General features: G+C 38.6%; 1 protein-coding gene across 1 annotated transcript; it reads right to left on the minus strand.

The window, feature by feature from the left end:
- Positions 1–484: 484 nt before the first annotated feature.
- On the minus strand, positions 485–1,441 carry LOC113070332 (uncharacterized). Its single transcript, XM_026243598.1, has 2 exons — positions 1,333–1,441; positions 485–1,178 (listed from the first exon to the last, which is right to left on the minus strand). The coding sequence occupies exons 1-2, from the start codon at positions 1,353–1,355 to the stop codon at positions 500–502; spliced, it is 702 nt and encodes a 233-aa protein (XP_026099383.1). The 5' UTR covers positions 1,356–1,441; the 3' UTR covers positions 485–499.
- Between the last annotated feature and the right edge of the window lie 12,163 nt (positions 1,442–13,604).

Consider the following 13,604-nt stretch of genomic DNA (forward strand, 5'->3'; position numbering starts at 1 on the left):
CAGATGAATTTGAATTCTTTTTTTCTTTCTTTTTTCAATGGTGGAAGCAATTAAATGAACATATTGGCAAGATTTCTATATCTGTTTCAACATTTATCTGTAGAAATAACTGCAAAGCACATATATGAGGAATTCGATTTAAGATGATTTCCCAGAAATACAAGAGTTTGGAAAATATGAAAACACACTCTACAACTATCAAAGAGAAATGCAGGATCAATGTGAAATATTACTTGCTGGTGAAGAGTGGTCAGATACATGGAAATTTCAATGGAAATCAGCCAGTCAAGAGGAAATCAACAAGACATGCGTGAGCAGAATTTATTGTTTGCAAAAACAGTGTACGTTACACAGTATATACTATGGCAATGCCTCAAAGTATACGTGATTACATACGTTTATCAGGCAAAGATTGCGTAGATAGTTGAATGTGTTTGCTGAGCAAAAATAAATGATCTCCATGAAAGTAATGAAGAGAAAATAATTCACTAATAACACATCACAGTTTGATCACTGATGTAAGCAATTCCTGGAAAAGGAAAAGTACTTCCTCAATTAGTGATTCCAAAAAGAATTTCTTTTTGGGCAGACAGAAGGGATCCACAACGTTATTATTCACACATTTCTTGCATTCCATCACATTACTGATTCTCATACACCGATAAAGAGGCACTATCTCATCAATGTTTTTAAATTCTGTTTGGAGATCCTTGTCCTTGTCCTTCTGCCAAATCTCTTGGAAGACAAAGGCATTCATTTGACCTTCTATTTTTCTTTTATTGATCCAATTTCTAAGGCCTTCCAGAATATTGTCTGCACTCTTAAGGCATGTTTTCACACAAGGCGAGTTGTACGAATAAAAAACTACACAGCTTTGGTCTCTTGCCTTTGCTAAAAGTTTGTCCATGAGAGAGTTACCAACAGGATAGAGCAGAACATGCTCAGCATGTTCTGTTGTTTTTTTATCTATTCTAACTGGCCGTGAAGCTATTACATTTTGTTGCTTTGTGCAAAGTTCACATTTGTCACCTCTATTGAGAAGCATTTTCACTTTTGCTGCATCATCCTTGTCAAACACATTCTCGATTGTAGCACGTTTATCTACACAATGAGCCGGTGGGACATAGATTGATAATGCATACTGAGCATCAGTTCCTTGTCCGGTCTTTGGCTGGACACTGAAAGACATAAAACATCATAAGGTTATTTCAGTTATCATAAAACATTATAGTATTTACCTTGTTCCATGTGCATTTTGTTAATCAAACCACATTCATGGTTCAAACTGAATATATTGATTCAATCATCGACTTCAAGCACAAATGTACTTACTTGTCATAAAAATACTGAGTCATTTGAGCAAGACACACAGTGTTCACATCCTGAACGCCTTGAACACAAAGATGAAGCAGGCAGAGGAAGATGATGCTACGACACGCAAACGTTCTACCTTAGAAAAACAAATGCCTTAAAGACATAGTTGACCCAAACATGAACATTCTGTCCTTTCCTCGCAGTCACGTTGTTCCAAATCTGTATAAGCTTCTTTGTTCTGCTGAACACAAAGGAAGATTTTTGTTGGCAACCAAACACATCTCGGCCACCAATTGACTTCCATAGTATTTAGTTTTCCTACTATGTCAGTAAATGGTGGGCAAGATCTGTTTGGTCACTGACATTTCTTCCAAATATCTTCGTTTGTGTTCAGCAAAACAAAGGATTTTGAAAAAACAAAAATGTAGTTGTTTTCATTTGTATCTGCCTTATAAATTACTTTATAAATAATAAATTAAATTAAAATAAATTCATTTCTGGTCTCGCCCTGATTTTGATAGCTCTGCCCCACACATACATACGCAACCCAGACAACGATTAATTTTGTACACCAGACACGATTGGCGCAAGGACGAGCCCCTTACTGCTGATTGGCTACAAGTTTGTTTTGTTACTCTGCACGATTTTGAGAAATTGCTTACTCTGCCTTTAAGCATTTTAAATAACTAGTATTAATGTAAACCGTTAAGAGTTGGTCCAGACCTCTCTGGGGCCTTAAGCAAAATTTAGCTAAGGAACTCTTTTACTGGTTCCCACAGATGTTACTGCTGGAAAGTGTGTTTCATTTTGTGTACATGTGACGCGGTTATCTTTTCCAAGCTGCAATTTACAATGTTGCCCTTTGATATTTATCAAACATAATAAATAGTTGAAGTTCATGGGTTTCTTGCCAACTGTGGTCTCAGCAATGAACTGTGCCCTTTTTTGATTGTGTTGGCTAAGAAGTGTTGTCAGATATTGCCATGAAGAACAAACATAAGCAATCCTTCAAAAATGCACAGAATTAAATTCAAATCTTATGTTTGGCAAATAGGAAAAATATATACATATATATATATATATATATCTAAATATACACACACACACACACACACACACACACACACACACACATTTATCGACAGGTTATGTTAAATAAGCCTTATTTAAAAAATGCAATTTATTAACAGGTCACTTTAAATAAGCCTACTAAAAACAAGTAAATAATCTGGCTAAAGTTTTGCCAATTTAGCAATTTTCGAACCTAATCCTTGCAACTTTTTCCTCCAAAAGCACTCAGCAACAAATGTAGCTTCTTTTAAAATGTATTAACTTATGATAAGTGACTCAAACAATAAATTAACACACATTTACCATCTAAAATACACCAAAAGAGGAAAAGTTTTTTAAATGTAACAATTAATTAATTCATATAACCTCGTTAGTAGCTTGTACCTGCGGTTGTTGATCAGTTATTACACTGTAAGAAAAATATCTAGAAAAATGTAAAACGTTATTATTTAGTAACTTTCCAGGATATTATCCATTATCTGTTGTAATCCTGTAAGCCGAAAGTTGAGCTATTTTTGTGAAAAGAGTTTTTCACAAACTATTTTTGTTTTCATTAGCTAGTATGCTATTTTTGTATTTTATTAATACACTGCTTAAAAGTATAATAGTTCAGAATGTGGTTTTACCTGTTTACTAGTTTTATGGTATTTATTTCATGGATGTAGATGGATGTCTATTTTACAAACAAATCACAATTAACATTTATAAAATATATTCTTTGCTAAGATTTGATTTTGTGACAATTTTGCATCATGATTAGATAATGACATCATTGCACAATGACATCACAATGCCATTTAGTAACAAATCGAGCTTCCTTGAGCAACTTTCCCTGAAAATGAGTTGGCATCACTGCCCTCAGTCCCCTCTCTCGAGCTTGTTTACTCAGCTTGCATAGTATTGGATAATGTGTGGGAGTGTAACGATACCTCATTATATTTACTCTTCTCAAGGTACAAAACTACGGTGCCCGGGAGAGCACATGATCGGTTCACTTAGTTTTGTTGTGGCCACAACATAACTCGTGGGAACATGATTATATGACGTGGCCATGAGATTAATTTGTGAGAACATTATATTAACTCGTGTGAAGATCATATTATGTTGTGGCCACAAAATCATTTTGTCGAGGTAACAACATCCTTTAATTCAAGTTTATTTAGTAAACAAACCTGTGTGACCATAGCAACCCGGGATTATTACAGATTTATTCGTTAATATTTTATTTTGAATTCAGAAATTATTATATTATTGTAGAAAATATTTTTCATTGAATTATTATATTAACTTTATAAATATGCCGGTGGCATCACTAGACTTGCTTAGCCCTGGCACAGCCCCCACCCCCAAAGGATTTCCTACTAAATTATAAATTCATAATAAATTATGTTCCTGTTCCTAACTGTGCTTTCCTTCCTATTTATTGTGCTCATTTCTCTCATGTGTTTGCTGGTTCGTTGTGTGTGTAAGTTAGGGTTTGCTTTGCTCTCTAGCTGTTCTTTAAAAGAAATAGTTTTTCCTTTGCTGTCAAGGTCAGGTATTCACCTATCCTTCATTTATTATTTTTTCTTGTGGATCGTCTCATTCTGTTTGTGACATTGTCCGATACAAATCCATGCCATTTTTTTTATTACCAAGATGCAGTTTCCGACCGTGAGTTATTCCATAACGGATGCAAACAGTTCTGTCACTGAAGAACTGAAACGTAAACAAAGGAATTATGATCCATATTACAACGTTATTGCTTCGTTGGACTAAACGTGCTTCATGAGATGTCGTTCAGTGGACCCTTACCTTTCTAACTAAACTGGGATTTACAGCTGTGGATGTGTTTATGACTCGTTATTACGACAGATTGTGTATGTAAAGCGTTTCCATTGCAAATGTTTTTATGTGTACTGCTTAAACAAATGTAGCAAATACAGTCTTTATAAACTTTCCATTGAAAAACAGCGATCTGTCGTCGATGCTGCATTTGGGTCCTCTCCCTCAGTAACCTTGACACATGTCGAGCATTTACAGAAGGCTATTATTTACAAAAGTATTAAGAGCGTTGAAATTAAGCAAAAAAAGAGAACAAATATAACCAATAATAATAGTCTAATGATACAAATATTACAGGGAAAAGGCGATCAGTTAATGGACTTACAATACCGTAGGTTGAATAATGTTTTCTTGTAGGCATATTTTATATTATGCACTTTATGTAACATTTTTTCATGATAGACTTAATTTGAATGCTATCACATGTAATGAAGTCCAGTAGTCAAGGCATATGGTTAATATAATTTAATATTTTCTAATAAATAATGATTTTCTGATTCAAGATAAAATATTAATGAATAAATCTCTGATAATGTTTGCTATGGCATGTTTGTTTATGCATTAAACTCATGGCTACAAGAAAAATATGTTGTTCCCTCAACATAACATCTCGAGGCCACGACATAAGGATGGGTTACCTCGACAAAATGATCTTGTGGGCACTATATAATATGATGATCCCACAAATTAATATCTTGTGACCACTACATATTATCACGTTCCCAAGAGTTATGTCGTGGCCACAACAAAGCTAAGTGAACCGAGCATGTCCCCTCCCAGGCACCATACAAAACTGCAATAACGTGTATTTTAAGTGTTGTTCAAGCTTTGGCTTTCTGTTTTTGTCAGGTATTATTTTACTCAAAAATTTCAGTTCTGTTATTATTTACTCACCCTCCTGTTGAAAGATCCCAAAATGTCATCAAAATAGGAGCATTATTAGCGGGAGAGACGGGACTAAGTGAGACCCGGCGGTGTGCCGGTGGCCAATGTGTCCGGTCCACCCAGTACACAGATTCATATAAACAAGAGGAAAACCATAATATTGCATATATTTTCAACACGGATGGAAGAGAGAAATGAGCACGCAGGGGGCAGAGCCTGTCGAATGAGAATTGAAAGCGTGAGTGTACTGTGTGAGAAAAGTTTACTTTGTTTCAGTACTACAATAAAAGTACTATAATATAACATACATAGCCCTGATAATGCCAAACATCTGATTTACAAGTAAAAATGGTTCTACGTAAATTTATACGTATTTAGCCGTTGATAGAGTGCAAAATATAAGGCTTCAGAATATTTTTTATATTTGTACTTAATATTACTGTCCTGTAACAGGAACAGAACTAAGTCCTCCACCAAAGTTCATAACAAATTTAGCAAATCAACAGCACATTTTTAAAGATTTTACCATATAGAAGTAGTTGTGATAACAATAACTTTATTTTGGCTTAAAATATTGTGATATGATCATATTGTGAGATCATTTTCGAGTCTCATTCTTTAAAATAAGTTACCAGAGTGTGAAGTCTTTCTCTTATGACTCACCATTTTGTCTGCTGTTCAGAATCAGACGGTTGAGAGATGCTGTGTGAGTCTGCGGTGAAACAGGAGTCAAGAGGATCAGGACGCAGGTGGTTTTTATTGTAACATTTGTCCAGCCCTCATCTTCAACACCTTCAACTTTCCACTCCTGCATTAATGTCTCTTACTAACATCACTGAACGTCTTTGCATGTCTAGCCATGTATACAGTGTGCTTGCTGGTCTTCCTCAAAATGGTGAATAAGGAACAGAATAATTAATAGTTCCTTAAAGAAGTCTAAGGGCTGTACTGTCTAATATTTTATAACCTGTTCAACCTTAAAAAAAACAAAACTTTTTTCAGTATTCATTGATAAATTAAAAATTAAATAGTCCAACATTTATTTAAAATAGAAATAATATAACAATTTACTATACTGTTTAAAATGCTTGGGTCGGTTATTGTTTTCTTGCTGTTTTTATGTTTCTATGAAACTTTTTAGGAGATTAAAAATGATCTTCCAAAGTTTACTGCCAGATCTTAATAAATCTAATATAAAATATTTAAATAGTGCCATCTATGTAATTTATTTAGTTTGATCCAGCAGCCATATCACCCTGCAGCCCAAGACCCCACTGAAGCGTAGCAGGGTTGAGCTGGTCAGTACCTGGATGGGAGACCTATGGAAAACCAAAGAAAACTAGGTGTTAGTGAGGCCAGCAGGGGGTGCTCACCCTGTGTTCTGTGTGGGTCCTAACACCCCAGTGTAAACGCATCATTCATTCAGTCATTCATTGATCAACTCAATCAATTCAGTTTGAATTGAGAAAGTGGAGTGCCTTGCAAATTTGTTGTATCTGAATATTATTGTTTGGTTTGTGGACTTGATCTGGTTTTCTATATAGAGAGTATATTTAGATTAAAAGCTATACAAAGTAGGAGTTTAAAATCATTGACACCATTTCCTAAAATAAAACAGTGTAAAAGTATATAAATGTTTAAATATCTGTTGTCTACTTACGATATTCTTTATGCTAATTTAAAAAGAACACTTTGTATAAAAGCTCTACATTGTATGTTTTATTGTATTTATTTGTGCTCCTACAGTGGTGTTTGTTTTTGTGTCTAAAGGTTTTTCACCTGTTTCACTTTTTGACATTTTATAAGTGACTGGCTGATTGATAACTGCATCAGAAAATGTGAAAAAAATAAAATAAAAGAAAGCACAGTATGGTCAATGAGTGGAATCCGGTCTAATTCTTGTAGTGGTTTGTCTTATCAAGGGGGAAAGTTCTGCACACTTAAACTTTGTAAATGTTGAATACACTTAATACTCAAACAACGTGTGCTGGTAGAAGGACAGTTATGGCCTATTCTCTTGCTTTTGGATATTCTTTGTTGGTAAGTAGTAGTTTTAAATTGATAACATTGATAAAGGAGTATAATAAGGTTGAATGAAATATGTTGGCTAAAATACAGTGTATTTAGTTAAGCGAGGTGAATTGTTACAGATGACCTGTTGCTTAAAACTCGTTATCTAACATTACTTGTCATTAACTGAAAACGTCGGGTTGTGATGACTCCTTTCAACTTATGAAATTTTCTGGCTCAGGAACAAATGTTAACAATATAAAAAGTGATTCATGGCTACCAATATTTTTTAATATAATGATATATGGCTCATGTATTTTCTCTCAGCATCTCGGCCACTAGCGTATTAACCTCAGCACAGAATACTTTAGCTTTTATGAGGCATTTCCCCAAGTAAAAACATGTGGCCCATTCATGTATTTTTCTGACCATAAACAAACCTGCCCCATGTCTACTACAACTTTCAGATTACTGGGTTCACACAGATCGTGTTTTGACTGTTAAAAACGCGAGACAGTGGAATTAAAAAAGTGCAAGGTTTAGAGTCTAGTGTTTTTAAAAGCGGAACTTTTTTGAACTTGTGCCATGTTTTAGAATGATGTATAATGTTTGAAGAGAAGCATTCAAAGACGAATGCATTTACATTAAAATACAATGGAGAAGTACCAAAGAAAAAAATGGGTTATAATTGTAGTACCCTTCTAAAAACTTAGCAAATAGAGATAGCAAAGTATTGAATAATATTAGACCAACATATAAAAATATGGCATCCAGGAATCACAATTTAGATCACCGGATATAAATATGACTTAGGCCTCAATTTCACCACAAATACAGAAAAGTGATATCACAGTCACCACCAGTTTTACTATAAAACACATGCTCATTATGACCGATTTCCTGACGTAACACATATTCATTGCTACTCATTTAAGAGATTCATCATTTTATGGTAAGTTAGAACAACTTGAACAGCATTAAATAATAACAATACAGCGAATCAACTACAATCATCTAGCCCTCTATCTATAAATAAAAAATTAAAAATTGTCATACCTTTAGCTTACTCAGTAAAGCTGCATAGTTGTGTGGGAAATTTGTGTGTCAAATGTAACAATTAAAATGTAACTTTGTGAAACAGACTGTCCTAAATTGTTGCTATAGGAGTATAATGTTAATGCTAGAAATCTTATGCATTTGGCAGTTTTTATTAAAATAAACTATTATATTCCATAATTAAAATATTTTTTTATATTCTGAGTGAGGGCTCCAGCCCTGGTTGTCTTTCCTAATGTTATTTTCTTAAGGCACCATACCTTGGTAGATATCCTCCATAGATAGGAGACTTGAAGCAATGTTGTTCTGGTCAGCGGCCGAACAACTGCAAAACCACACTGTGATGTTACGGTCAGGATGCTCTCCACCACAAAAATAACATGATGATGTTACTCATGTTATATATATATATTTTTTATATAAATATATATATGTTCATGTATTTCTGCTTTATGGACAATAAGATGGACTACGTTCAACTTCAACAGACTATTTGGACTGAGTTTAGGGACCGCTGCATCTTTGTTTTCATGGAGACATTGCTTAGCGACAGAGTTTCAGATGCCGCCATTCAGCTCAATGGTCGCACCAAGTTTCGTGCCAACAGACAAAAATCTGAGTGGTAAGACTCATGAATGTGGCTTGTGTGTCTACATCAACACTAATACCATGTTTCCACCACAGGAACTTTACCCAGGAACTATGGACTTTGGCCTGGTACTTGGTGTGTTTCCAGCGCAGGAACCAGGAACTGAATAAAGTTTCGGGTAAAAAAATGCCCCCCCCAGAATCAACATTTTCAAAATATGTGGTTTTATTAACAAAGTTCGGGAGAAGCACGATCAGATAATCATCCAATTTGACACAGGTGCATCTCATTTAGCTAATCATCTTAAATAGCACACAAGCGTGTATATATATATCCAGTCTTCCTACCTCCTGTTTTTCGGCATCCCTCCTCCACCCCAACTCCTCACTTCTAATCTATTTATCCCAAATTGGGGATAAGGGGAGTTATTTGGGTTCGGGCTGTGCTCCGGGCCTGGACCCCTCCCCCAGGACAGCACGCCAAAATAGGGCTACTCTTCGCCTTCAGATTAGATGTAAGGGTGAACTTGTGAAATTACTGTTATTGTGTCATGAAATGTAATTGTAAAATTATTTCAGGTGAGAATGTAGTTGTTTAAAACTCAAATCTGTGTGTATTTATAAAGACAGCGCCTATTTAAAAATGTTTTTCGCCGATCTCGGAGACGTGAGCTCCAAGCGATCAGCAGGAGCTCAGTGCTTCTGTTTCCGCCGAGAAGCAGCCTCACCTCGGCTAGTCTTTCTGATATGTGCCGCTGGCTCTGATGTCTCTAGTGGTTAAACATAAAATATAATTCGTCTTGGGTAAATCTAACAGGTTATCTTTGGTCTGCATTCAATTTCTCTATATGTTAAAATATAAATAAAAAAGGCAAATTGATATAATATTTTGTTTCATTGTAATTGCTGTATATACACACATTTCCCTGAACTAAGTACATTTCTGGAGCTGTTATCATGTTTAATGAAAACGAAAGGAGGCAGTGGTATTTGATATCCCATTTCGTTTTATTGTAAATATACAGAGAGGAAAATTGCAGTAGCCGAGGCGAGCTGACTGAAGTTATCAAGTACGCTGCTGTTTGCAGATTTACCGGATTTGCGTCATCGCGGACATCACACTCCTGAGTCGAATGCACAAAGTCCGCACTACCGAGGATGCACATCCAAAATCAGCGTACTTTGTATTGAGAAATGCGCGCAGACCTACGTCACCGGTCTCTATTTGCCTAATCTTCCCGGTACTTTACACCGCGGTGGAAACGCAGGAAAGCAACAGATCTGGGTGGAAAAAAGTTCCTGGTACAAATGTTCTGGGTAATTTCGGTGGAAACGCGTCATAAATAAGAACTCTGTACAATCTCTAGTCACTGCTTATTGCTGGTGGAGTTTTTGATTGTCACATGTAGACCTTTTTATTTACCACTAGAATTTACAACAATGTTCACAGTCGGCATGTACATTCCTTCCTATCGTAAGCGCTAATGTTAAAGCTACCGAGGTACTCAGTGAGCTATATTTGGCTATTAGTGAACTGCAGAATGCACACCCCGACGGTCTGTTTATTGTTTCGTGGCAGATTTCAATCATGTGAATCTCAAGAAAGTTCTCCCAAAATTCCATCTGTATGTGAACTTTGCAACAAGAGGAGCAAACGCACTGGATCTTTTTTACACAACCATCCCCAGTGCGTATCGAGCAGAGCCCTGCCCCCAGCTCGGTTACTCAGATCACATCTTTGTTATGCTGATCCCAGCATACAGACCACTCATAAATGACAGACAAGCTCTGAAGCAGGTAAAAACCTGGGAAACCATGAGCCATCTCTGCTCTTCAGGACTGTTTTAAACTGCAAGAGTGTGTCTGCCTCCCAAATAATGTTAGGTCGTTTATTCCAGATTTTAGGTGCTAAATAGGAAATGGATCTGCCGCCTGCAGTTGATTTTGATATTCTAGGTAGAAATTGCCTTGAGTTTTGAGAACGCAGCAGATGTGGAGGATTATAATGTAACAAGAGCTCATTCAAATACTAAACCATTCAGGGCTTTATAAGTAATATGCAAGATTTTAAAATCTATACAATATTTGATAGGGAGCCAGTGTAGTGTTGACAGGACCGGGCTAATATGGTCATACTTCCTTGTTCTAGTAAGAACTCTTGCTGCTGCATTTTGGACTAGCTGTAGTTTGTTTACTAAGCGTGCAGAACAACCACCCAATAAAGCATTACAATAATCTAAGAAAATGAAGAAATGTTCTCCCTGTTAAACACTGGATTTCTCTGTGTGTATTTTTGTGACAGAAGGACTCCATCATGCCCAGATCCAGCAGTGTGAGATTTAGTATCCGTTCCCCAGCCAGCATGGAGGAGCGGAGGGGGAGGTTCTTGAACCTAATCATGCTCCGTCAAAAGGGAGTCTAGTTCAGATCTTTTGGACAATGGCAGTGGGGCTAGGGTATAATGATGAGGCACTGAAGGACCTGTGCAACAACTGCCTGGATGACCCTTTGCCTGGGTCGGAGATGAAGGGGCTGGAGGTCCTGGACTTTTGTGGGTTCACCATCTACCTTCACCATCGTAATCAACGGGATACACCGACCACACCCGTCTCTCCTGACACAATGGCCGCCAGGCCAGTGCCACTGCTCAAGATGGCCGCCAGCCCAGCACCAAGGCACAAGATGGCCGCCATCCCAGTGCCACTGCACAAGGAGGCCGCCAGCCCAGCGCCACTGCACAAGGTGGCCACCAGCCCAGAGCCACTGCACAAGATGGCCGCCAGCCCAGCACCACTACACCAGATTGCCGCCGGCACAGTGTCACCGAACAAGATGGCAGCCACAGTAAACTTTCCAGAGTCAAGTCAGATCCCCGTGGACCCTCCTAATATTGTCATACTTCCTTGTTCTAATAAGAACTCTTGCTGCTGTATTTTGGACTAGCTGTAGTTTGTTTACTAAGCGTGCAGAACAACCACCCAATAAAGCATTACAATAATCTAAGAAAATGAAGAAATGTTCTCCCTATTAAACACTGGATCTCTCTGTTTGTGTGTAAGTTCGTGACAGAAGGACTCCACCATGCCCAGATCAAGCAGTGTGGGATTTCGTATCTGTTCCCCATCCAGCATGGAGGAGCAGAGGGGGAGGTTCTTGAACCTAATCACGCTCCGTCAAAAGGGGAGTGAGGTGGGTGGTCTAGCTCAGATCTTTTGGACAATGGGAGTGGGGCTAGGGTATAATGATGAGGCACTGAAAGACCTGTTCCAGCAACTGTCTGGATGACCTTTTGCCTGGGTGGGAGATGAAGGTTCTGGAGGTCCTTTTGGGGGTTCACCAGTTACCTTCACCATTGTAATCAATGGGATACACCAACAGCAGCCACAGTAGACTTTCCAGAGTCAAGTCAGATCCCTGTCAACTTTCCCGCCAGCCCAGTGACACCGCACAAGATGGCCGCCAGCCCAGCATCACTGCACAAGGTGGCCGCCAGCTCTGAGCCACTGCACAAGGTAGCAGCACCGCACAAGATGGCCACCACCCCAGCGCCTTACCTGACCAGACTTGTTCTCCTGTGCCATCGACCCCACGGTGGTGGTCCTCTGCCCTGGAGGGCCTCTGTCTCAACCGCACCTCTGTGGTGGTCCTCTGCTCCGCCCTGGGGGGTTTCTGTCTCATCTGCTCGGCTGTGGTGGTCCTCTGCGCCGCCCTAGTGGGCTTCTCTTTCGACCGCATGGAGGTAGTGGTCCTCTGCACTGCTCTGGTGCGCTTCTGTCTTGTCCGCACAGCTGTGGTGGTCCTCTGCTCCGCCCTGGGGGGCTTCTGTCTCGTCTGCTCGGCTGTGGTGGTCCTCTGCGCCGCCCTGGTGAGCTTCTGTCTCATCTGCTCGGCTGTGGTGTTCCTCTGCGTCACCCTGTTGGGCTTCTGACTCATCCGCATGGCTGTGGTGTTCCTCTGCGCTGCCCTGTTGGGCTTCTGACTCGTCCGCATGGCTGTGGTGGTCCTCTGCTCCACCCTGGATTCCTGCCCTGTCGGCACTGCCCTGGGTCCCTGAACTTTTCGCCCTGGTCTCTTTGTTTTTTTCACTTCCTGTTTCTGTTCCCCTCTATGGACCTGGCCCTCCGTCCCTTCCCCTGATCCTCCACCAGTCCACCTCCCTCCTGGCCTCTCTGTGTTATTGTTGTTGTTGTTTCTTGTGTTCCCTAGTGTTTTTCGTGTTTCTTGTTTTTGGACTACTTTGTTAATATTGACCTCTTGCCTGTCTGGACTACGATTTTTGGATTTTCCCTATTAAACACTGCAATTGAATCTCTCTGTTTGTGTGTACGTTTGTGACAGAAACGTGGCTTTCTAAGGAAAGATTGCTATCAAATAGCACACTTAAGTTCCTAACTGATGACTAAGAATTGACAGAGCTGCCATCAAGTCTTAGACAGTGTTCTAGATTATTACATGCAGAGTTTTTAAGTCCTATAATTAACACCTCTTTTTTATCAGAATTTCACAGTAAGAAATTACTCGTCATCCAGTTTTTTATATCTATTAAGCATTCTGTTAGTTTTTCAGATTGGTATGTTTTGCTGAGCCGTGATGAAATATAGAGCTGAGTATCATCAGCATAACAGTTGTGTTTCCTGATGATATCTCCCAAGGGTAACATGTAAAGCATGAAGAGTAACTGCCCTAGTACTGAGCGTTGAGGTACTCCATACTGCACTTGTGATCGATATGATACCTCTTCATTCACTGCTATGAATTGATGGCGGTCATATAAGTACGATTTAAAGTATGCTAATATACTTCCATTAATGCCAACAAAGTTTCTTAGATGGAATGAGGTCTTAGCTCCCTTCATT

Source organism: Carassius auratus, unplaced genomic scaffold (genome assembly GCF_003368295.1).
Source record: "Carassius auratus strain Wakin unplaced genomic scaffold, ASM336829v1 scaf_tig00003761, whole genome shotgun sequence".
NCBI lineage: Eukaryota > Metazoa > Chordata > Actinopteri > Cypriniformes > Cyprinidae > Carassius > Carassius auratus.

Bases quoted from the DNA above. Each gene is read 5' to 3' on its own strand.
- LOC113070332 (XM_026243598.1), bottom strand. From the start codon at position 1,355: ATGACTCAGTATTTTTATGACAA. The intron at 1,179-1,332 runs GTAAGTACATTT...TATGTCTTTCAG, and splicing joins ACTCAGTATTTTTATGACAA to TGTCCAGCCAAAGACCGGAC.